This window comes from Bombus bifarius, unplaced genomic scaffold (assembly GCF_011952205.1).
Source record: "Bombus bifarius isolate JDL3187 unplaced genomic scaffold, Bbif_JDL3187 scf7180000008490, whole genome shotgun sequence".
Classification (NCBI taxonomy): domain Eukaryota; kingdom Metazoa; phylum Arthropoda; class Insecta; order Hymenoptera; family Apidae; genus Bombus; species Bombus bifarius.
In genome coordinates this window covers 165,080-189,945 of record NW_022884681.1, presented here as the reverse complement: position 1 = coordinate 189,945, position 24,866 = coordinate 165,080, and the positions used below count along the sequence as shown (strand labels likewise).

Here is a 24,866-nt window from a genome sequence, read left to right as displayed (position 1 = left end):
AAGACTCAAGCTGTCTCCTTGGGCGAAGAACCATATCGTTGAAAGAAAGAAAGCGAGATGAAGCCAAGAGGAATACGTGTCTATATAATACATAGACCGTGTTTACGTTTACGGTTACACTTCGTCGTCGTCCGAACGAAATCGAGCGTTAGCAACGTCTGTCTTTCTACTATGTAAGTACTTACATATGTGTACATATACTTATGTATTTAGTAGTTGCAAAGCAGATGCACGTGCGTATCTTCGGTTGAGTGTGGAGGGGAATAGCCGTTTTTTGGTTTCCCGCTTACCATTCGAAACGCCAAGGGTCGATAAATGTTTCGAACGCTCCTATAATCGTTGGCTACAATATTGCAATGGTTGCGTGGTCATCGATAAAAAAATGCAACGATAAATTAAATGGATGATGTGCACGAAACAGAAGGAGAAGTATAATAAATAAAACACGATAAAATACGGAGGCAGCTTAAACAAGAGCGCGCATATCTTTTGCGAGATTTAGTTTCACGTATCCCGATATATTTTATTATAGTGCGCATTTATAAATTTCTATGTATCAATGTATTTATGTATGTATATGAATATGTATATGTATTGTCTGCATACACGTGCTTATGTATATATACGTATACATGTATATTTATATACAGAGAGATAATTAGTAGTACGCGCCGTCGCTGTATCGAATAAGATCGATTCGAAGCGATGCAGATAAGTTATTTCGATTACGATTCAATTACACGATCGGCAGAAAATAGTCGATGGATAGCGCGTATGTAAATATTTCACTCGAAAGAACTCGTTTGATAACGAAACTATCTCGAATAAAACGATCGTTGAGCGATATTACAGAGAGGAGCATACGTTTAAGCCGATGCATTTTAGGAACTTGATATATCCACACGATGATGCGTTCAACGGTGGTTCCAGGAACAGTGAATTGAGAAAAATCGATGATTCCTTTGGAACACCTGTATCTGTAACACACCGTTGTGTGTCACTGCTGCGAAGGATATCGAAGCGCGTCGGTGGCCCCGTGAGTCGGTCCGTTGATGCTCTGGACGATCATGTTGAGGCGATCCAAGCTGCTTCCACTGAGCTGGGACGATTGCGGTTCCACCGTTCCCTCGAATCCTGTCGAAAGACACAAACGAACCGGCGCTAATCACTCAAATCACTTCGTCGCTGATCACTTTGCACAAATTATTATCTAACGCTTTCTTATCTTATAAACATGCTCGCAAGATTGCTAAAGGTAGAAGCTTTCGGTTTGCGAGTTAATCGAATTAACCGTAAGTCTACGCAAACATCGAACGTAACAACGGCACGTGACGACGCACGTGACCGGTATTATTAACGGTATAATTACGCGTTATTGGAGAAAACCGAGTCAAAAATGAGATCCTCTCGTTGAAAGCGATGAGGATGTACCGATCAGAAAAAGAGAAGGAAAAGTCGTGCGAAAGCTGAAAGCGAAACGGCTTAATTACATCCCTGGCGGTCTTCAAAGAGCACCGATTCGCTCGCAGTTCGCTCGATTCGTCCTTTTCCATTACGCGGCGGCGGCCCAAACCGTTGCTTGTGTTTTTTCGACGGTAAAGAGAAACACAAGGAACCTTTCACTTGGTCCCATTAGCGAGAAACGCGACAACGACGTCAGAAGCCCTTCGCGAACATTGAACGTCCCTCGGTAAAGACGCTCTTTGTTTTCGATCGTAACGCTTTGGATCGCAACGCTTTGGATCGTATCGTGTACTAGCGAATTCGTCGAACGAAGTTGCTTTCGTCGAACTGGAAAAAACAAGGAAATGGTAGAAGCGGCAAATATCGAAGAATAAAGGAATAACTGGGAATGGAAATCGACAAGGGGAAAGAGGCAAGAGAGAGACGCGTAGTTTGGAAGGGAAAACGGAAGACGCTGATGGACGACAGCGAGACAAGATGTAGAAGTTGGGTGGAAAATGTGAAAGGAGAGTAGAGAAAAGCGCGAAACAAGCGGAGACAAGGAAATTTTCGAGAGAATTCTGGATGTGGCAAAGTATGTATTTTGGACGCAGCTTCCGCCGCGCTTAAACGACCGTTCCGTTGGCAAAAGGATGGTCCGGCGACGATGCGTCATACTAATGTACCGTGGCAATATATGGCACTTTGAGGCGACTTGAATTTTCTTATCGTTCGACGATCCACCAAATCGGTAACGTAGTTGCTTACAGACTGAGACTACTTGCGTGCGCTGTGTACGACGATTCGCGGTTATCAGCACAGATCGATCGGAAGAAAATGTATGTACACGCGTTTCAGCGCGGTGACGCGATCGTATCGTATCGTTGCTAATAGCGACTAAAGAGAAAAAAATGACGGCAGTGGTAGGACGATTTCCCAAAGGAGTTTCCAAAGAATATTAGAAATTTCGTGAAATGTTGGAAACTCGTTCGGTTAAAAGTTGTGAAATATGATTTGTTACGTAGCGTAACGGAATCTTGGGACATTGATCGAAATAATCAGGATCCGCATTAGTGGGATACGGTTCGATAAATCTCTTGGCATCGGTACCCTTCACGTTCACAGAGAGGAACTTGTTTCTCGTCGTTGCAACGATGCCTATTCCTACCGAGGAGCTCGCAGCTCTTTTTTCCTTGGTTCGTGGACGACTGCGACTTGGCGAATGCGTCGCGGTGTGATCGTGAATTATAGACTGTTTCGTTTAACGAGAAACTCGTGCCACGAAATTCAACTGCCACCATTTCCTTCTCTCCGTGTCTTGCTCCTTCCCTCGTCACCTGTTTCTTCCAAACGGTTGCAAGTCATCGTTACTACGACGGTCGAAAGAAGGGGGAAAAGAACCGTGACGAAGAAATCTCGCGATTCGACGCTAAATACAAGACATGATTTCATGTACGCGTGTATACGGGTGCTCGTTTGCTCGTACGTTCGCCGATCTTGCGACTCGTCTTCGAGCAAACGAACGCATTCTTCTTCCTGGTGACTTGAATTATGTTTCACGGTACGCAATAGTCAGATATTCATTAACGCTAATTAATCTCGAGTTATTTCAACGATCGAAATAGCAGGGTTGCGCGAGCTGCTCTTTTTGGCTCGCAAAGGGATTCGTTTAGCCGACGGCGCCATCGAATTGGCATAAGTAGATACGCACGCGAATATCCCCGATTTTCCTTCGTTGTCGTTCTCGAACGTGATGCCTCGAGACAAACAGTTTCCGTTCGATTTGTTCGCGAGGAGATTCGCGTAGCGCAGATTTGCGCGAAAGCGGAGATGAGACCGGTGGTCTATTTTGGGAATCTGGGCCAATTAATTCCGCCGTGTATTCGGCAGGTCGGAAAAACAGGGAAATCTGGTAGAATATCGGACGCGAAAATAGCTAGGAAACGGGGTTGAGCATCGAACGATAGCAGCCGAGGAGGATGTATGGAAGTATGGAAGCGCGCGTGTATTTCTCGATTTCGTTGCCGGCTAGAGGTGTAAGTAAGTAGGGTGTAGGATGCACGATGCACCGTGAACCATGACGCGTGGCGCGTGGCTTGTAGACTGTCGCGAGTAACGCGACCCGCGAGGGAGACGCGAGCGAGACGCGAGCGGTCGACTGTATCGGACTGTAGGGACGGGAGGACGTTGCATCTCCTCGGAAACTCACGGGTGGGCTATCTATAGCAGCGAGTGTAACCGAATAGAAACGGAGTGTCACTCAAGGGTGACAAAACTCATTAATACCGATCTGCTTAATGCTCCGTCTCGTGTCAAGCATTAATCTACTTAAAAATACCGGTATAACACGCACGATCTACCATTTTGGAATCGTTGGGCGCAAACTAGAGAAGCCGGTCGATGGGTCGCACGCTCCTTAATAGTCGCTTCCTCCTCCCTTTCCACGTGCTTTAACGTTTCAACGTTTCAGCGTTTCAACGTGGCGTCGCGAACGAAAATTACCGTTTCGTGGATAGAATCTCACTCACCGTTGATGGGTTGAAACCTCGCCAGAGGATCCGAGAACTGTCTCAGCCTTTCCGTCACGTATCGCGGGGAAGTTGCACCCTGCAAATAACGAAGCCAGCTGTTGCGATTATCGGCTTTAGCGACGATAGCGAATTACGATAAAATGGCGAAATACGCGTCTACTTAGGAAACGTTTGATTCCATCGTACGAATATCGCGTCAGCTACGAACGATCAGCTCGCCATGTAGCGACTTTTGAAGATCGAGAAACGGAAAACGTTGAACCAAGTTCGGAGCAAGTTCGACGAACGTAAATTATCGATGACAACGAGCAATCGAAAAGAAAGGTAAAATTTCGTCGAATAAGTCGCCGGTGAACGTGTTCGCGACTTTCTTTCTCACGTACGTTTCTCCTCTCTCTGTCAAACGCTAAACACCATGTATACATTTTATCTGTTTCGGCGTATCTATATGCGTCGTCGCGGCCAACTATTCTTAGAGTAAAGGCAGTTCGTCGCTGCACTGTCCATCGCTTGGTATCGCGAGTGCGTATATGCGTGCGTACGCGCGTACGTACATAAGTGCGCAAGAACGTAAGTACATAAGTACGTTCGTACGTTTATCGACGCGCGTTCGTAGCTCGTTACGAGAAGCTGCTATCAACGAAACTAGGTGTACTTGCTGCGGGAATATATATATAAGAGGGAAATACGTTTTCCAGATTATTTTTTAACGCGACCACGATGGAAACCGAGGATAAAAGAAAAAGAAACGCGAGCGATTTTTTCAGCGGTACGAGTTTGGACAACGGGAGAGAAAACGACTGCGACTTTTTGGGAGAGATCAACGCGATGAAACTTGTGACGAACGACACAACACGACGCGACGGGATGCTCGTTGAGATGAAACGCAAAGTGAAATCGAGGAGCTTTTATCGTAAAGTAGGATACGTTAACCGCCTGGTGCTCGCGTGTGAAACGGCTGCTTTAAATAAGCACGATGTTTGCTCTGGAAGATGGCTTCGCGTCCTCGATGTCGGAGGTCGATACAAGTTGTCTTCTTTTTAAAGTCGAATTTCTCGAGCATATAAAATCTCGAATTTATCTCTAAGCCTTTATCTCTAAGTCTTTCGAAAACACGAAAACAGGTCGCGATCGACGATCGTTCGCTGCCTAATTTACACGCTACGAATTTTTTGACCATTTCTCTCTTTCTTCGCAACCTGTACAACGACACTTTTCATCTTCTGTACGATCGTTTCAAGTAGCCGTTGGTCCGATCGTTCGTTTGTCTCGTGCTCGTATCCTGTCATTTTCAGTCCTCTTGTATATTACACCTATTGCGTTTACTACGACGGTTAGGATGATTTTTCATTCGGTCTGGAGCGGAGCGCAAAGTAACTTTCGTTTCATGCGGAATGGAAGAAAAGCGTGCGCTAACGTGGCACGAATCGATGCGCAGAATCGAGCTTATATTTAGCGAGGATACGAGACGACCGGTTTGCACGATACGAAATACCAGGAAAATATATTTCATTGTATAATCCCCTCGAGAAGAATCCCGAAGTAGTTGGCTCGTTGGCTCTGCGTTTCAAAGACCGTGCAACGAGCTACGACGCGACAGTTCGTGCGGTTTTCGCCCAACCAGTCGGGTTGTTTTATTCGTATCTTGTTAAACTTCATCAGGCTGCCTGTTCGGTTTCCTGGTCGCCGTATCTTGCCAATTCGTCGTTAAATAGATCAAAACTACCACGGAAAAGTATAAACAAGATACGACGCACCAACGATTATTTTGTCGTTCCGGATGTCGCAAAAAGATGTCTAAGCGCGAAACTTAACGTTCGTGCGAGTGCGTCACGAACACGTGTACGACACGTGGTCGACTGTGCTCGTTCTTGAAAAATTATTCGGTCGAATTCGTTCTCTCTGTTTCGACCGAATACGAAATACGAGTAGTTTCGGCCGATATGAAAACCGATGCGAGGAACGCAACCTACGTAGTCGTGAGTAGTAAGCTTTAGGAAAAACATCTTTAGGGCACGATCGATCGGCTCCTTCGATACTTACCGGCGTATCGTTAGTCGAACCGCGACCCTGAGCTACGGAGGATCTGTTGCTCTGCAGCAACGCTTCCAAACCTTCGATGTACTCGATCGCGTTCCGTAGAATTTCTACTTTCGGTAATCGTTGATTGGGATTGTTGCTCGTCCTCCTTTTCAAAACTTCGAACGCCTCGTTCACCTGAAACGCAGACCTATCGATCGGAGAGGAGATCGATCCGGCACGCGATTCTCGTATTCTATTCGAACGTATTCTATTTCGGCTAACCTTTCTCAAGCGCCTTCTTTCCCGCAATGTAGCAGCTTTTCTTCGATCGACGGTCACAGTCTTCTTCTTGCAGGCTTTGCAAGCCCAGAGCAGACACCGACGTGGTCCGTGCGTCGAGGCGGTGGTGTCAGCGGTGTCCAGTGCCACGTGAGGATGAGGCACGTGCTCGTTCTCGTTCGACTCGTTGCTTCTTTCGTTCGATTCGTTGGGTTCGATCGGTTCGTTCGACTCGTTACCCTCGTTGCTCTCCTCGGCCTCGACGGAACCGGACTCGAGATCGGCCGAAGCATCCACCGATACAACGGACGACGCGTCGTCCGAGTCCACCGCGTACCGCGATGCTCGCGACCTGTCGACCCATCATAAATGTTTACTCTTTTCGTCTCTACTTTGCCTTCTCTCTTTCTTTCTTTTTTCCTTCCTTCCTTCCTTCCTTCCTCCTTCGTTCGTTCGTTCCTTCCTTCCTTCCTTTCTTTCTTTCTTTCTTTCTTTCTTTCTTCTTGCTTGGCTTTTACAAGCGAGGGAACGAGTCGAATAATTAGGAAATATCGTCGCGTCACGCTGCTCGATAGACGCGACCGGACCGCGTTTCACGGAGAACGTTGTTCCCAATTGGAATCGTTCCAGGTGGTTGACAACACGAGAGCCAGGGGAGCATGGTCGGTACGACGATAGATTCAAGATGGTAAACGCGGTTAAACGGAACGCGAAATACGAGGTGAAAATGGTTTGACACGCGATAAAACCGTCGACGCGTTTAATCTCGAATTATAACGACGAGCGACGCTACGCTGTGAGTTTCGCTCGAATCTCGAAAGAAAGGAAAGAAAAAAAGATGGCAGAAGGGAAGAGGGAACGACAATCGTCGAACTCGAATCGGTGAACACGATGCGGTTATCGTACCGATAACGGTCAGAGCTGGCCGATCCTAACGCGGAGTCGGTTTCGCCTGTTTCGACCACTCGATTTCTCGCTTCTTCGTCCACGTTTCCCACGGACAGGTATCCTTGCAGGCACTCGATCGATGGATCATCGGTGGATGCGTACGCTCCTCGTCGCCGGCGATGATGGTGGTGATGATGATAATAGTGATAGTGATGCCGATGGTGATAGTAACGATGAAGGTGATGATGATGATGATGTCGAAGTTGGAGGTGATGGTGACGGTAAACGTCGTCGTAAGACTGTCTACCGACCGGTTGACACGCGTAAGACACCGTGTCTGTCACGAGAGTCATCGTTTCTCGCGAACCACGTCGATACGAAGCTTTTGCTCACGCGTTCTTTCACCCTTTTCTTTCTCTTCTTCTTTCGCTTCTTTCTCCTCCTCCCTTCCCACCTCTTCCTTTCCCTTTCGTTCTTTCCGACGAGACGTCGTTCCTCGAAACACGTCTCTCCACTTTTGCCACCGCAAAACTGTAACTCGCGATACGATCGGATTCTCACGTCGAGCACCACGTGTCGCGAGAAACGATCGCGATCGTCGCGAGCAACGGCCACGTTCCGGCTTCCATTCCCGTTTTCATCGACGATCTACCTGTCTGTCTATCGAACGATCGATCGATCGGTCGTTCGATCGACCTAGCGGTCACTAGGTCGTTCGAATCGTCCGATTCTCGGGCAAATGGAAACGCGAGAATACGCGAGTGAACGAAAGGAGCGAACGCGTCGTCGAAGAAACGTCGGTGGACGATGGACGATCGAAAATTTCGAAACGATAGGAAATTTCGACGAGTCAGAGACGTAAGTAAAGTCCGTGTAAAAATGGAAGCGGCGCGGCGGGCTTACCGGGATCCGGCGGGTGGCCCTGAAACGTGCGCGAATGCCGCCCGAAAGCTTTTCTCTCGTCGACTCTCGTAGCGGCCGATCGTAAGCGACCACGTTCGCGTTCACGCTCGCACTCGCACTCGCACTCGCGCGTACGCATCGGACCACGTTCTACGACCGCCAAAACCCACACGCCTAGCCAACACCGTTCGAACACTTTACGAGCTACGTTTAGCAGCTGGTTACACCCAGATGGATTATTTTCGACGAGAAACGGACCAATTAGAGACCGTGTAAATTCTCCGGGATCGAGCAGCATCGTCCCGCCTCTTCTCTTTCCCTACTCGCATCTAATGGCTGGTCAAATCTCGTCACATCGGGGTGTGGTTTAACCGCCGATACCGCGTTTCGAATCTTTCCATTTTCCATCCGAACTCGTTCTCGCGTCGCCAATCGCTGCCTCCATCGTCGCTTTCCTCTCGACGATCCATCCTCCTGTTCGCGATCGGCGTCGCAACGCCGGAATCTCCGCTGCTCGACGTTGCTTTATAGTCGCGCGAAACATAGCTCGCCTCCAACTCGATCCAACTTTCTCAAATTTCGTTGCGCGTGCTCCATCATCGAATCTTCTCGTCGATCGAATCGTCCACTGAAATTACCACACTTTGACCCCGCTTGGAATTCAAAGTGCAGCTTACCGTTAATACGGTATAAACATCGCGAGACGACGCGACGGACGCGATCGACTTTCTCCTCCCCTCGAACTACTTCGAGCGTATCGAACGAATAAAGCTTCTTCAGAGTCCAGAGAACTCCTCGAAACGAACAACGAGAAATTAATTCGCGTGTAATAGAAGAGAAGCAAAAGAATCGACGAGAACGAACGATCGACCGTTCGAAGGTCGAGAAAGAGGAAAAGAAACGGAAACTTTGGAGTCGGTGGCGAGAGCGACGCAGCGAACACGAACGCGCTAGCTACATTCTACGAATGACTAGGATCGACCTTGAACCGGTAACCTCTTTACCTAGATAGCGAAACGACATCGCGGCGAGGGACCGCGCGAGTTACAGGCGACATTTTATAAAACAGGATCGCGAGGTATCGTAACGATTCAAAACGGACGAGACAACGCAGAAGAGCGTCTCGATTTCGTCGCGTTCTCGACCATAGACCAACGACCTATTGTCTGAAAAAATGTTTCCTTCTCGCGAGAACACGAAAATTTTAATCTTCTCGGTCGATTCGCTATCGATCCAATACGATCGGTGGGAACGACGAGTGATTTCGATGACCGTGGCGGGTAAGGGCGTCCGACGCGGACGCGTCTAGAGACGCGTATCCGAGTCGAGGTAACACGTGTGTGTGTGTGTGTGCGTGCGTGTGTGCGTGCGTGCGTATGTGGATAGTTAAGTAGCTAAGCACGAAGAGAAAGTTTGACACGCGTAGCAGGGGTGGTAGTGCTGTATCGCACCCTCGTGAACGGCACGGTTCTCGTGGAATCTCGGAACGACTCGGAGACGATCGTGTCGAAAACGAAGAGGGAGAATCGCGCGCAAGGCAAACGATCCGGATGGGAGAAGCGAGACGAAAAACGGGTCACTCTCTTCTCCTTTCAGGATTCGGTTGGCTGGGATATCTCATCCGGCAAAGCTGAAAGTTCAGAAAAGGGCAATGCCTCGCCCATTTTTAGGAAAACGCGGGTCAAGTTGGAAGATTGGCGAGCGCGCGCGCGCGCGATTTCATATCTTCTCATTCGTGTGTTTCGGCTCCTTTCTTCGAGCGAGCAGAAGCAGATTTTTCGTGCGATTCACGTCGGTTCGTTCTGTCCGCGTATCCCGAGAAAGGAATCGAATGAAAGGTCGATTCGGTGAACCGTCGAAACGCGCGACGAATCTCTAGTTACGAGAGGGGAAGATCGGATAGGAATTGTTGGTAGCTACAACGAAGGTGGAAGAACGGAAAGCACGTAGGGATGGGCCGTTGCCGGATACGGAAGAGATTCCGTTCCCGTGTGCTTCATCGCGCATTAGTATACGTGTGTGTATGTGTGTGTGCATATGTAGCCATGTAGAGGAAGAGAAAGAGGACAGAATAGAACAGGGGGTTGCAGGAGGGAATGGCAATGATCGGTGGAAAGGAGAGGCGAGGTAAAACGTGGCAGGGCGATGCGGCAGGAGGCGAGGAGAACAGCGAGAGCACAGTGCGAGGGTGGCGAGGCGAAGAGGGTAGGGTGGTGTTGGAAAGCGTGGCAGAGGGGTGAGGCGAGGTGAGGTGAGCAACGGCGGGGAGTGTTGGTGAGAGGCAGATAGGAAGCGGAGGGGTTGAGAGGAGAAGAGAGGAGAAGAGAGGACAGGTCGGGGGTGGAAGAAGAGAGAGAGAGGAGAGAAGAGGGATTTTGCGAGGGGTTCGCGAAGGGGTGAGAGGTGGTTGGGAAGGAGAAGAGAGAATCGGTCGGGTCGTGTGTTGCGGGCTGCTGCGGCTCGGGCGCGACAGTTCTACCCCGACCATTGCCGGTTGATTTTCGCGAGAAGGCGATCGCGTACACGAGGTAACGACGGGAGGACGATATCTTCCCGACAGTTCGGGAACGGTCGAACGACGGATCCGGTCGTGATCCGGAACGATTCGACCGAGTTTCCGAGCTCCTCGGAGCATCTCGTACGTCGATGTAAAGCGCGACGCGCGCTCTCGACGCTGCTCGAGATCGTCCAACAGATACCTCTCGAGATTGCGTGACGACACGACACGAGACGAGCCAACAAGAGGGAGAAATAAGAAAGAAGAGGTGGCGAGAGTGGCGTGTGACGAGCGACGAGAAAAAAGCAGAAGAAGGAACGAGACAAGTCGCGAAGGAGAATAAGAGGGAGATTCGGTCGGGGACACGGGGGAAAACCGTGTCGGACTACGATACATCTGGAGACCGTGTTGAATCGGGCGAGATCGTTGCCGCTACCGATTTTACGAAACCGAAACGCCGCAGAACGCGTTTCGATCCCGAACGCGTACGACCTTTCGGTTTGGAACGAGCGGCAGATTCGAAAGCCAAGTTCTCCTCGTTCCCGAATCGGCGCTAAAAATCGTCGTCGACGGCTACCTTCTCTCTACCGATCTCGGTCGCCATTACGGTTACCGTTACGATCTCAAATCGGCTCCTTCGTTTCGAAGTCTTTCGTTCGATGCTTTGATCCAGAACCGCTTTGAGTTTTCCCTTGATACGACGATCGGTATCAGAATTGCGTTTACCAAACTCGTGACTGCGTCGTGGTAGGCATCGCAGCGTCGATCGCCGCGAATAAGACGAATAATCTTCGGTCCCGCGCGAATCTTTTGCCATTTCGACTGTCTGAAGTTTCGAGTCGCATGTGAGTGCGTGTGTGTGAGTGCGCGTGCGTGCGTACGACCAACTTTCGATCGGCCCTCGCAGGACGAGACCGAAGATGACGAAAAATGAAGAAAAGAAACGAACGAACCGATGATCAGAAAATCACCTGAGGAAAACTGTAACGAAAGAACCTGATCATCGTAAAAGAAATACGCCGTGTCGATTACGTAGCTCGTTGCGACGCATCGCGCGTCGTCGATCGAGATCGAGCAAGTGACACGACGCGACGTTCTCGGACGATGAAACGAACGAGTTAACAACGCGACGCGTTACGACCGAACCTTTTCGGTCGTGTTCTAGCTTTATCTTTAGTACCATTGTGTTCGATACCAAATAGTTGTTACGTATCTATACATACATACATATATATATTATACACACGCATACACAACGCGTGCTTCGGTTCTCACAAGCACTCAGACGCGAGTACGTACGCGAAGATCAGCGGCGCGCGTCAATCTATCTATGTACATGTCTCGTTACTACATTAAAGATTATAGGATGTTATGCGTTTAACGATAATCAGTTCGAATAGAAGGGGAAGTAAGACGCGGAACGCTGGAAGCGTGCGAAACACAAAGAGTCAAGTATATCGTATAGAAAAGCGCGAGAGTCGTTACTTTCCGAGATATCGTTCGATGGGTAAGATATGGTCGATCGGGCCGTACGAAGATAATCGAATTGAAGATAAATTGCCAGAACGTTAATTATTTACCGCTTGATAGTCGGTCCCTTTATGCGTGGCTCGATTCCTGGCACTCGTCGAATACATCCCATTCCGCGATACTTACCACCCACCCCTGTGGCCTAATTCTTCTCGTTTCAATCTCTCTTCCTTTCCTCTGTTCTTTCCCTTTACCACTCTCCCCTCTCCACTCCCCTCTCTTTCTCTCCCTCTCCCTCTCTCTCTCTATCCTCCATCTATCCATCCTTTCCTCTCTGGTCGTTACCGTAAAGTTCTTTCATTTCCTTCTGGACAAACTCTCGGAAAGCGAGCTCTCACGCGCGATGCTCAATTAAACGCAAGTACAAAGACTCGCGAAAGCAGAAACTCTATTTTTCCGAATCGCGCGAATGTAATTTACTCCGTCGACACGCAAAAACAACTCGTCCAAACTCAAGTATAACGGATGCGTCGCTAAAAGAAGCTACCTCAAAACATCGTTCTAATTTCTGTTTGATCGGCACCGACGCCGACCAGCCGTGGATTTCCTTCCTCGAACGTTTCGTCGAATCGAGATCCGAACGACTCGCGAGACCGAAAGAGTCGAGGCGACGAGACGTACACTCGTGATGGCACATCGAGCGTCGGTACGACGTAACGAGAGGGATATGTTGTGCCGTTTCGGGACGACGACTCGCGAGCATCGTCGGAGCAATGCCGCTGCCGACGGGGGAAGTTGATATGCTCTTGTTGTCTGAGAGTATCGGAACATCCATACCGGAGGACGAAATAACGAGGAAAAACAAAAGCAATCATGTCGTGGGAATCTGTCTCTTCGAGAGATTACCTCGGGCAAGTATCGACCCGGGCGAAAAACTCGTTTGGACGGCAAGTACGAGTAAACGGTTCGTTTGCTCGCTCGAAATAGGTTTCGGCTTTCTCTCCGGAGAGTCGAAACGCGGAAGGAAACGGAACGGAAGGGGAGGGGAGGGGCAATTGTCGCGGTACCGCGGCGGTACTCGGCAAGTTGGTATATAGGTCAGGAAAAGAGGTCACAGGTGCCTCGCCCACGGTGACTAGCACACAGGTCGTTCGTCTCAAGCTGGCAAACGGAATTTCGCGATCGGACACGCGCGCTTCTTCAACGCTGACAACCGCCGTAACCGTAACTGTTGTTGTTGCTGCTGCTGCTGTTGTTGTTGTTGTTGTTGTTGTTGTTCTGCTGCGGCTGCTACAACCAATGGGAAAGCGTCGCGTCGCGTCGCGTCAATGAGATACGTCGTACGCTCGTACGTCGACTTTGTTCGACCGACGATGCAATCGCGATCGCGTTCCAAGATAAGAGGATAAAAAGGGCTAAGGGTCGCAATGCAGTGGTACGTTGATCCGAAACGTAGATAGGCGTTGGCGGTAAGAAAATCGAGACACGATGGCTGGAACGACGCCAAACTGTCTCCGGTAACCGCGTGACAGAGGCACGATCCTCGATCTCGACGCGGTCGTACGCTCGGTCCGCGAATCGAAAAACAACGATACGCTCGACGAGTTGAACGACGCTCTGAATCGTTGCTGGAAATTTACAGCGGACCGGCCAGTCATCAACTCTCCGCAACCGCTCTGCTGGGAAGTCCGGACGGGTCGCGGCATCCGCTGGACGTCTGCGAATTCACCGAAGACGACTATCGTCATCAGAATTCGAACGGAAACGGCCATTACCAGAACGGCAGGTCCGGCTCTGGTCTCTGGGAATGTCTGATAGGCTGCAGACGTCGCTTGGACCAGCACATGGCTCGGAGACGGGTAAAACATCGCAAATTTTCTATCTCCGGACGACCGCGACTTTTTATCGCTATTCGAGACCGCCACGCGACCGTCGCCTCTTTCTTCTCCCCTTTCCCTCCTATCTGCATGTCCCCTTGGCCCCTTCTGCCAATCTCTCGCTCACGGTCATTGTCGAGAACGCGAACGAGGTGCACGCGACGGTGATCGCCAGTCACGCTAGCCGTAAAATCGATCCGTGTATATTCGTGTTCTCGCATCCTTGCTACGTGTATCCAACGATCGCGCGATTGCAACGGCCATAGAACGGAAGCGAAGCGAAGCAAAGAGAAGAGAGAAGATGAGGAGGGAAAGAGAGGCGACAGCGGAGAAAGGGGAGAAATAAGTCAGGAAGGAAAGGGTTTCCGGTTGATCGGAAAAACGCTTAAAACGCTTAAACTCGTCGAGCGTGTTAGTCGCGTTGCGTTTACACGTTGCCGCGTTGCAGTCTGATCGCTTTGCTCCCTCCGGTATCGTCGAGGTCGACCGTGCGCTATTTATGTTACACGGGATCGGCGGATCTTAAACCACCGGTGGAGGAAGTTCAAGGCCGAATCGATACGACCTTCTCCCTCGTCGCTTTAGCTTAGCGATGTTACGCGCGACGCTACAACGAAACGGAGCTTGGAACGCGTAACGCGAACGATTTTGTTTCCGGTGATGGTGCGAGCGCAGCCGCGAATAACCGTTACTCCGCCAAACGAATACGAATTTCCGCATTCCGCGATGAATTCGCTTGTTTCAGGTGGAACAAGGCTTGAAGCTGTATCGCGCTCACAAACAGCAGGCTGCCGTTCGCAAATGGAGGGGTGCATTGAAGAACATCAGGCAACGAGAGGATAAGTTCGCTCTTCTCGGCTATCTGTATCAAGCCTATATGGATTGGGGCAAGTATAGGTACGTATTTAAAGATCGAACGGAATGCTTCCACGCTTCGACCTACCTTCTATAACGCTAGTGTCTCTCTTCTTCCTTCGAACGTTTCGAACGTTGTTCCGAAACGTTTCGTTGTATGTTATTCGAGTCGAAATACGCCCTGCATTCCGAACGAGTAGTACCGATATCGAAGTAAATGGAAACGGGGGTGGGAAACGAGAGAGCAGGGAAAGAGGGAGGAAGAACGAGAGTCGGACGAGAAGGAGGAAAGATGAATGAAAAGAGGGAAACGAGTCGGGTTGTTTCGCCGAAAGGCACCCGTTATCCAGGCTGTTCAACCCACTTCACCGTTATGGAGAGGCACTGTCAGCCTTGTAGCTTTACGTCAGCCTTGTAACTACGAACCAGGAAGAGAAAAGAGCTTAATAGAGAGTCTGTAAACAAGAGACGGTATTTAGTTGGTAAGTCGTAGCGATACTTCGAAAACGTTCGAAAATCCTTGACATGGAAATCAAGCTGTTTCGTTGGTCTCTCCGGAAGCGAGAGACGAAACGCCAGAAGCCAGATGCGAGAAAAAATCCAGCCATTCGACCAACCAAATTGTTCGCTATTGCTCTTGGATGCTCGTTACGCTCGTTCTCCGCTAAAAGGGCATTCGGCGCACTTCCATCTCCCGCCACTTACCATCTTCCTTCCGTTTCTCTTACGCGTTCCGCGAATGGAACTCTCGACCTTGATCGAGTAGAATACGAGTAGATACGATACGCGCGATAACGATACCTCATCGTACACATTGATGATGATTTCAGAGATAGCATCGACTTCGGGCACAAACAGTTGTGCATTTCCGAGGAGTTGGATTCGCCGAACATGCGGGCAGAAGCGTACTTAAATCTGGCAAGAGCGCACGAAAGATTGGGCGCGCTCGATAGGGCCTTGGATTATGCCAGACATAGGTACCCGTCTCTTTCTTGGTATTCGCTATAAGTACCATAAGTAATCCTTTGAATCTCTTTCGATTCTCGAGTTTTTTCGTCGTTTGATCGATTCGTCGACTCGACGAGGATACGAACGATATTATTCTATCTGTACGTTACCTCGCAGCTTGTACAATGAATGCGACCAGTGCGCGACTGCTGGATTGGTTCACCTGACCGTAGGCAGAGTTCACTTGGAATTAGCAGGATTTTGCAAAGCTTTGGAAGCTTTTCAGAGAGCTCACAAAATTGCTCACTCGATTCAGGACCCGTCGTTGGAATTGCAGGTAAGCAATTGGAAATTCGATAGCTACGACGCAAGATGTTTGCGTGTCTGTACGTGCGTGCGTCTCTGTGTACCCCGTATTTATCGATTCGCAGGTATACGTTGGATTGTCAGAGCTGTTCTCCAGATTACACGACGCCGACAAGAGCGCCAGGTACGCGGCTAGAGCGTACGACCTATCGAGAAGTTTGCAGCTAGGCGACTTAAACTCCCGACATCATAGGGCGGCTCTCCTTCAAATGGCAGCGGCGCTTCGAAAAAAAGGAGAACTCGGCGACGCCCACGATTACTGTTCGGTAGGCGGTAAAACTTGATCTTCCTGACCTTCTCCGATCCACAACCGTCCGTGTGTCTATCCGATATCCTATTCTAATTTTCGCTCTTTATCTCGTAGGAGGCAACGCGATTGTCCCTTGTTTCTGGGGATCAGGCTAGCTACGCCAGAAGTATACGAATAATGGGAGATATTTATAGGAAAAAATCCGACATAAATGTAAGTACGCGTAAAATGTATAAAAAGCGGAAGAACGATTTATTGTTGCCACGTAAACAAACGGAATAGGTACACGTAGTTGCGTGTTACGTATCGAATCGGTCGTAGAAAGCATTCCGACAGTACGAGAGCGCGATGGGTTCCGCGGCAGCGACCGGAGATCGACTCTGCCAAATGGAAGCTATGGACGGTGCCGCGAGGTGTCTCGAGGCTCTTCGACTCCAACACAAAATATGTAACTGTCGTCCACTCGAATTCAACACCAGGCTGCTCGAAGTAGCTGGGTCGGTCGGTGCGAAGGTAAGAGATCTTCCATCCTTGTCTCTTCGGTCTTTTACTTTTCACTGATCAACTCGCTTCCGTTTTTTTTCTACTCCCGTTCCAACCCTCGTCCCACCATATGCCACCGTTCTCGTCCTTTTTCTGGAACGTAGTTCCTTGTAAGAACCGTGAGATCGAGGCTCTCGCGAATTTACGGTTCTCTCGGAGACGAAGAGCAGAAGGCTCATCACGAGAGATTAGCCACGGCAATGGAAGAAGATTTAGAATTGCGATGCGGTGGCTGCAACGAGCCTTTCGGCCTCGAAGCCGATTCCTTGGAAGCGCTGCCTTGCTCCCATATACTGCATGCCAGGTGAAGCGAAATCGAAAACGTAAATTTCCTTCTTCCCTTTCGTTCGAGTCGTCCTCACTAATTTAGACCGCAACCATGTCATTTACAGGTGTGCGTACGATATCTTGAAGAGACGCGACAAAAAGAAGAAACGTCTGTGCCCCGACTGTCACAAGTCCGTTAGTTCACGATTGTACCTGCATTGCGAAGATCCTCACGGCATGAATACTTTGAATCACAGTTCCTTGAGTCTGGCGTCGTTAAGAGCCAGCAGTCTAGCCACGTTGGACGACTGTCACGTCACTAGCAGCGTTTAAACCTGGCGATACCTTGATTGCATCTACTTACTTAAGTACTTGCGATTTCGTTTTCCAGCTCGATAACGCGCGCGCTCTTCGACAACGTTCGTCGTTCACCGCTAACGTTTCGCACGAGTGCAAACGCAGGAACACACGCATGCGCAAATGCAAGCGCGCCCACTCCTATATCCCGAGCCCGAAGGTGCATATGAGCATACACGTTACCCTATTATATTTCAAATTTTCCGGGTATACGGAGTATCGAGCTTGCACAGTCTGCCAATTAAGCGATTAGACTTAATGTTCTTTAACGCGTGGATCATCGTTCAACGTTTAAATTAGGATGAAGAAATTTAAAGAATATTAGCACGATTCAAAAAGACTTGATGGCAATAAAAATGCACATTCAATTCATTCGTCTTTTTTAATATAATTCTCCCCTTTTTTGCGTCATTCAAATTATTATTCGAATTATTGAAAGTAAATAATCGAGCGCAAATAACTAGCGTAATAAATACCGTATGCACGCGTAGTCTAGAAGCGCCTCGATATCCTGCGCATTCTTGATGGCGATTTTACCACTACTCGCATTGCGATACGTTCCTATTTCGGCTGATTCAAGCGAAAAAAACACAGAAAATTTGATATGATCTTCCCATTGGTCTAGTTCTAGCTTCTAGCCACCAAGTAGTAAATATTCTATGGCTTTTCTAGGAACGGCCGCGACATCTAGAATACAGCTGTGAATTTATACAGTATGACCGCCATGACAGCTGATGCATTTCGTATCGCTTGACGTTTGGTCAGAACATGTCATTTTGCACATTTAATTTCAACAAATGGCAGACTTCTTTTTCGGTTTTGATACGTCGCTTGCAGTAAGTAAGCCTTTTTCTGTTGGATGAACCTTACATTCCCAACTCTATTTGAAAAGAGTGGAAAACAGCTCGACGAAAGTACGAGATTGTGCACGACTTTTTCACTAAGAATCGCGTCGTGGTTTCCCCGGAGTAAAAAGAATTGAACAGTGTTCGTGTAGTTCCTCGATAGCCAGTATCTTATTTACAATATATGAATCGACAAAGTCTGTTTACCAAATTTCTAATATTTTGAATTCGCATATTATTTCTTTATGCGTACGTATATCGTTTCTAAAGCACGTAGTAGATATCAGTACCTCCTCGAGTCGTTATGGAGGTACGTCGCATAACCTCGCCAATGTTTGATCCCTTCAAAGGTCATTAACACTACCGTCTTCGTATTAATTATTATTGTCCTAATTTTTCTTTTACTTTGTTTCGTTCTAGTTTTCCGTTCGACGACTCCTATGCCTATCGTTTCAGCAATGCCAGGAAAACGAATGATCATTGAATAGTTTCCTACTACTCGCGTACCTTTATCTCATTATCCTATCGAAATTTTGTCTATCTTGCGCTCGAAAGAATTGATTTTTATCCACGATAGTTTACTCATAGTAACGTGTCTTTTTAGTTTAGTTTATTTTATTTTATTTACCTTGTTTTCTCTCATTTATACAGAATAACAGTTTAGAGGATGGTCTTGGGTGTCCATTCGAGGAAGATGATCTGGGAGAAGAGGAAGAATACGATGCTCTAAACGATGAAACATTTGGTTCTGAAGCTACTATTGGCGATTGGGAGAAAGACCATGAAAAACTTGCCGAGATTACAGAATCCAGTCGTCCTCATCATCAAAGTACTTTAGACAAAAAAGTAAATGCTTATCTTTTTCTTACAAAAAATATCTATACCGAATGACAAACTAACTATACTTATTTGGTGATACGATTATTGTTACAGAATGTAACTGATACAGATATTGAAGATAATTTATCCCACTTGGTACTAGATGAGAAAGAAGGTATCATTCCACGCCCTGGAGTATGGGATTGTCCTTCCAACTTATCCCTTCCTAAACTTCGACCACCATTAAGCTTAACATCCCCATTAACCAATGTTTGTACGGTTGAACAACTAGAAAAGGGGTTAATTGCAAACAGGCCACCACCTAGATTAAATAAACCTGTTCAGACGCAGCAGCAACAACATCAACAACAACAGAAATCCGATGGATCGCTTTTGTTTGAATCTTTATCTGCACCGCCGCGCTTCCCACCGGGGTTGGGTATACCACCTCCGCATCCTGTTGTTTTACCACCAAACATGAGATTTCCTCATCCTCAGTTTTTACAGCACCCTAGATTATTACCAAGTAAGTACATTTTCGCAATGATTAAATTTTAACACAGACGAATCCAGAAAATACAAACACAAATACATGTTGTTTTCTTCTAAAACCAACGCATTTATTTCCATAGATCAAACTGGAAATGTATTAAGATATCCTTTAGCGGCACATTTGATGCTCCCACATACTGCTCAGCGGCAACCAATTCATAATTCATTTTGCAATAATTTTCCACCAGTAAGTTTTATCTTTACAGTTACTTCGACGTAAATCTTTTAAGAAAAGCTTCGTAAGAAAAGTTTTTTATCTTTACTAAAATCTATCGTATTTTTGCAGCAAGCACCGCTTTCGAATTTATGTCCTCCTCCGTTTTTACGAGCCGACCATAGCATAATACCTCCTTTCTCTAGCAATCAGACTGGTCATCAGCAACAGCAACATTCTTTTTCGCATTCTGGAAATCAAAGAAATCAAAATAGAGCTTTCCATCATGGGGAACAACAAGGAAATCATCAACCATTTTTTAAGAATAACCAGTATCATCGTAACCATGATCGAAATAATCAGCGACAATATCATTATAATCATCACTGTCAAGGAATAAATGGTGTGATAGGTTCGGGAGAATACGATGAATACGCCGGTCTCATGAGTAGTCGAGAGAAACAGTGGTTAATTAATATTCAATTATTGCAACTTAACACAAACGAGCCATATGTCGACGATTATTACTATATCGTTTTCTGCGACAGAAGAAACAGACAGAGTATAAATCAAGAACAAAAAGATAAAAAGCAACACAACAATAACAATAATAATAGTTATCATAGAGATTCCAGGTGAATCTTTTTCTTCTATTTCATTGTTTCCCTTTCTCTCTCTCTCTCTCTCTCTCTCTCTCTCTCTCTCTCTCTCGCTTTGTTTCTTCTTGTTTCTCTCAATTTCGGGGTTTTCACCTGATCTCTTTATCACCGCAGTTATTACCTGTATTTCCAGGGATCGAGAACAACCACATGTGCTTTCAAGGCCCATATATATACCGGCACAGTTTGAAAATTCTTTGGGAAAATTACAGTTCGCCAGTGTTATTGCACCGCGAAAAGTCATTGACATGGATGTTGTACCGAATAGTGATCCTCAATTAACTACTCAAATACAACAAAAAGATACGAAACGGACAAGGCAATTGTTACTGGAAATTGAAAGGGTATTGGCTTTTTCTCTCGTCCGTTTAATTAGCAAACGTTCTATTTTGTTATCTGCAAGCATCTATTACGTGAACCATTATAATTTCAGTTATATATAATCCAATTGAGACTAGAAGATCTGCACAATCCTTTGGCTCTGCTTAACGAACAACAACAAAATCAAGAAGGCGAAAATGAAGCAAATAATCATAAGAAAAGCAGTACAGATTTAATAAATATGATGTTATCGGCTTTTCTCCAGTTAATACAAGATGATAAATTACCAAGCATGCTAAGTATTCGAAAAGGAAAGGTAAGTAAGAGTTAAGAATGAAATATTATGCTGTTAAAAAAAAGTAGGAATGTTTAAAAACAAGGAAAAGAGAGAAACTTGTTTTTCTCGTTATTGAAACTATGTCTCTATCGTTCCAATATCATTGTTTGCCACAGACGCTATTACTGAGGTTTTTCCCATATTTGAATGTAACGGAACATCGCAATCAATTAGAAGAAATATGGAATGTGATATTTCGAGGATTAGCTATGATAGGACGTAGAGATTCCCATCTATTGATGAGTCTGCATTCGGAATTTCAACGTTGGTTCGATACCGTACACAAATTCGGTACAATACTTCGACTAGCTCGATCGCTGTCTGATTCCGCTAGTCAACCAATCAAGAACAACAGTTTAGCTTTTGCACTGACAAACAAGGTTTGTTTATTAATCTTACTGTTAAACCTTTTAAGTTTCCGCATTTCTTTGTACATCGGTTTCTACATTTGTACGCTTTTCTGTTTAGTTTGGTGTATCTGTAATTGCTTCGATGTTCGAACAAGCAGAAAAATTATATACCACGGATGATTCTTCGTCTTCGGATTGGTCATCTTTCATAACAAACATCATCGAAATAATTGGTGAAACTCCACCCTGTGTCGCACCTTGTCGACCGATTGCTGCAAATACGCTCAATCAGCATTTAAATCGACTATCTCATTTAAAATGTGGGAGATATACAACTCTGGAACTTCTACTAACTGATGCCAATCCTTCTCGATAGTTGAACGTTATTAGATATTTTTTGGCATTTCATTAAAACTTGCTTTTTATTATTATCATTATTATTATTAACTGAACGACAAATTACACTGAAGGAAAATCGCAAATATTTTAATACTGTTACAACGGTTAAGATTAATCAAATATTTCTTGCATATAACTAAATATTTTAGTATAATCAATACCCAAATTCCACATAATATACGTATGCCTCTTGCGTTTATTTGCAAACATAACGGTATTTATTATATCGAAAATAACGCAGTTATTGCTTAATATATCTTGTATGGTGTTTATAATTTTTCTTTTTCTAAGTTTACTACGTAAAGCAGGTATTGATTATACATATTCAACGCATAACTTACACATCTTATTTTCCTATGCTCTTTGTTCGTCGTTCTCCTATTTTTCCTTTTTTGCTTTTGTAAAGTATATTTCTAGCATGATTTTTTTTAAACGGAAATCCAATTCCTATGTTATGTCTATTATAACATAATACCTCGCGGTCTTGTAGATGTGTACGGTATATTGTTTAAATTGCGTTTGAACTTTAAGAACTTTATTGAACGTATTATCATCGTTCGTTAATTGAATTTATATCTTTCTTCGATAGACGTGGGAACAAATACTCCCTTTTATCGAGAATATTTCCTTCCTTCCCTTTCCGTCGTTGTTCATCTCTTTCTTTCTTTTCGTATATTCCATTCCGTTTACTTTTTTTTTTTTTTTTTAACTAATTTTCTTTTTCCTCGGCGAACGAGGGGAGAGGGAGAATGAGAGTGACAGTCTTTTTATCTTTATTTCGAACTAAAACATACTCGCGTGTTTCTGCTAGATAAATGGCAATGCTGTACCCGTAATCCATAAACTTGCAAAAAAGATAAAAAGAGATTGCGTTGAGGTAACTGGTAGTTTACTAATTTCGTATAATATTTTGAATGTGAAACAGTATGCTACGATAAAGTTATTTGTTAATCAGGATTAATTATATAAGATAATGTTTTATCTTTACGTAAGATTGACATTTATATACGAAAATAGTTGATTGTTCATTCGTTTGCGTCGTATCTTTGAAAAGGTATGGGAGTCATATATGCAATGATTATGTAAGTTTCTATATGAAGTGCTGAAATATGGCAATGTTTTTATGTAACAATTAGCGTATTGAAAACTTGGGTCTGTAGTATGTATAATTATATCGTGAACATTACAGAGACACGCGAACTTAACGATTTCGTCTTGTCCGTCGTGTATTCGCCAATTATTTCACAATATCCGTTTGCAACTGATTTAATGCGTATTTTAAGAGCAGGATTATTATCGAATAAAATGTTGCGTACCTAGTGTGAAATGGTCGCAAGAATTATAGTGGCAACTAGCAAAAGCATGGAAAGCGATTTAAAATATACGACGACATGGCCTTTGGTGCACAGTATAAACGGTTACTTTTTTTATTGCAGTATATATTTATAAATTCTTATGTACATTTAGCTTGTACATAGAACGACTCTGATGAATGAATGACTTCATATATTTTATAATCGGATGCGAAAAAGAGTATAGTTTTCGCTTCCGCGATATAGCATTACGTCATTTTTGCAAGAAAAAAGGGAAAAAATTATAAAAATGATACAAAAAAAGATTGCATTATTTTTCAATGTCTATAACGATCGTGAAATCAACAAGTGATTCGACATGTCTGAGTTAGAATTAATACATATGTCGGATTTACATTAAATTATGTATAGCGTTACATCGCAACCCGACATAACACTCCCTCCTTCTGTAGTATAAGGTCGTAATTTCAAACATTGCCAGTTACTTTCTCTTCTTATTAAAAATGTTTTTTAAGTTTCACGAGCTTTTAAATCCTCGGTATAGTAATTTTGGTAAATTTATTATTCATGAATTAATTACCGCGATACAACAGGCAATACACGTTATTACTGTGAAAAGCTATTGTTTACGTGGTGGACCGAGGCTGGTTGAAATTTCGTAAGAAACTAGATATATCCTTGTCATTTGTAAAATAACGATCCGATTACCGAGTTGAAGCGAGCACATTTCGATTTCTTAATCTCGGATGAAAGATATTTGTTGAGACTGTACAAATTTTTTAATCTTTGAAATTAAACTGTATTATAAAGTTTAATTCGCGTTATCCCTTGCATATAATCTTACGAAACGCGTATATCTTTTTATTCCAATCGTCTGCTAAAAGTATCGCGTACGTACTGTACAACAATGCGATCGATGTATCTTTGATTATTATTTCATTGAAACGAGTTTAGCATGTATAATACATATTAACTAACAAATTATCGTTGACACATACGCGTAGATTTATGTATGTATTTATTTACATACAACCCCTCGCATATATGTATGTATACATACGTATATCGACTAAAATCAACCGCGAAGTTAATTTTATGTACATAATATCTAACTACGAATAGTCAGTATGTATATCGTGTGAGATAGTAACTCAATTCCTCTTTTATAGTGCATGTTTCTAAATAAATACAGTAAGAAATACCATAAGAAAACGAAAAATTTAATATTTCGTAAACTAGATCGAATCAATCGAAGAAACAGTCGTTTTATCTTTCATTAAAGATATATTTTTATAGCAACATCGCATTCATTGTGTTTACACGAGCGATACTAGTAGAAACGAATTCAGACATAAAATTATCTTTTTGGAAAGAGAAATTTCCAGAAGGATTAATATTCGTTCATCAATTTCTACCTAGCAGTAGTTCGGTACACGAATAACAGTGAAATCGCGCATTGTACATACATTTTTAATGTGATCAGCGGTAATAATTCTACTTTAATATGTATGCACAGAACTGATATGGTTTAAATCTAATGAAATCTATATAAACCAATAAATGTTTTGCATTCTATAGAACTCGTTATTCGATATCATTTCACACTACGGTAATACGAGAG

The 24,866-nt window shown here is 45.1% G+C and overlaps 3 protein-coding genes across 5 annotated transcripts; 2 read left to right on the top strand and 1 right to left on the bottom strand.

The window, feature by feature from the left end:
* Nucleotides 1-454: 454 nt before the first annotated feature.
* LOC117213037 (myogenic-determination protein) lies at nt 455-8,602 on the bottom strand. The gene is made up of 5 exons (XM_033458247.1): nt 7,182-8,602; nt 6,279-6,627; nt 6,018-6,191; nt 3,972-4,050; nt 455-1,134 (listed from the first exon to the last, which is right to left on the bottom strand). The coding sequence occupies exons 1-5, from the start codon at nt 7,514-7,516 to the stop codon at nt 998-1,000; spliced, it is 1,074 nt and encodes a 357-aa protein (XP_033314138.1). The 5' UTR covers nt 7,517-8,602; the 3' UTR covers nt 455-997.
* A 3,429-nt stretch (nt 8,603-12,031) lies between these two features.
* LOC117213036 (43 kDa receptor-associated protein of the synapse homolog) lies at nt 12,032-17,868 on the top strand. 2 transcript variants are annotated; one of them, XM_033458246.1, is made up of 10 exons: nt 12,032-12,944; nt 13,676-13,892; nt 14,656-14,807; nt 15,596-15,742; nt 15,891-16,050; nt 16,145-16,345; nt 16,444-16,542; nt 16,651-16,842; nt 16,977-17,195; nt 17,265-17,406. In XM_033458246.1, the coding sequence occupies exons 1-9, from the start codon at nt 12,907-12,909 to the stop codon at nt 17,178-17,180; spliced, it is 1,410 nt and encodes a 469-aa protein (XP_033314137.1). In that variant the 5' UTR covers nt 12,032-12,906; the 3' UTR covers nt 17,181-17,195; nt 17,265-17,406. The 2 variants fall into 2 exon arrangements, with proteins under 2 accessions (XP_033314137.1, XP_033314136.1); XM_033458245.1 differs by having other exon boundaries at nt 12,033-12,944; nt 16,977-17,176; nt 17,265-17,868.
* Nucleotides 17,869-18,177: 309 nt separating this feature from the next.
* LOC117213043 (protein PAT1 homolog 1) lies at nt 18,178-24,820 on the top strand. Of its 2 annotated transcripts, none has more exons than XM_033458263.1 (9): nt 18,178-18,332; nt 18,993-19,187; nt 19,275-19,686; nt 19,793-19,899; nt 19,999-20,501; nt 20,659-20,869; nt 20,959-21,162; nt 21,300-21,563; nt 21,652-24,820. In XM_033458263.1, exons 1-9 carry the CDS (start codon nt 18,294-18,296, stop codon nt 21,907-21,909), a joined length of 2,193 nt encoding a protein of 730 aa, XP_033314154.1. In that variant the 5' UTR covers nt 18,178-18,293; the 3' UTR covers nt 21,910-24,820. The 2 variants fall into 2 exon arrangements, with proteins under 2 accessions (XP_033314154.1, XP_033314155.1); XM_033458264.1 differs by lacking the exon at nt 18,178-18,332 and adding an exon at nt 18,631-18,651.
* Nucleotides 24,821-24,866: the final 46 nt, after the last annotated feature.

Bases quoted from the DNA above. Each gene is read 5' to 3' on its own strand.
- LOC117213037 (XM_033458247.1), bottom strand. From the start codon at position 7,516: ATGACTCTCGTGACAGACACGGTGTCTTACGCGTGTCAACCGGTCGGT. The intron at 6,192-6,278 runs GTTAGCCGAAAT...TCTGCGTTTCAG, and splicing joins AAAGAAGGCGCTTGAGAAAG to GTGAACGAGGCGTTCGAAGT. The intron at 1,135-3,971 runs GTGAGTGAGATT...GTCTTTCGACAG, and splicing joins GAGGTTTCAACCCATCAACG to GATTCGAGGGAACGGTGGAA.
- LOC117213043 (XM_033458263.1), top strand. From the start codon at position 18,294: ATGGCAGACTTCTTTTTCGGTTTTGATACGTCGCTTGCA. The intron at 20,502-20,658 runs GTGAATCTTTTT...CTGTATTTCCAG, and splicing joins AGTTATCATAGAGATTCCAG to GGATCGAGAACAACCACATG. The intron at 21,163-21,299 runs GTAAGTAAGAGT...TGTTTGCCACAG, and splicing joins TAAGTATTCGAAAAGGAAAG to ACGCTATTACTGAGGTTTTT.
- LOC117213036 (XM_033458245.1), top strand. From the start codon at position 12,907: ATGTCGTGGGAATCTGTCTCTTCGAGAGATTACCTCGG. The intron at 12,945-13,675 runs GCAAGTATCGAC...GGAAATTTACAG, and splicing joins TCTTCGAGAGATTACCTCGG to CGGACCGGCCAGTCATCAAC. The intron at 15,743-15,890 runs GTACCCGTCTCT...GTTACCTCGCAG, and splicing joins TTGGATTATGCCAGACATAG to CTTGTACAATGAATGCGACC.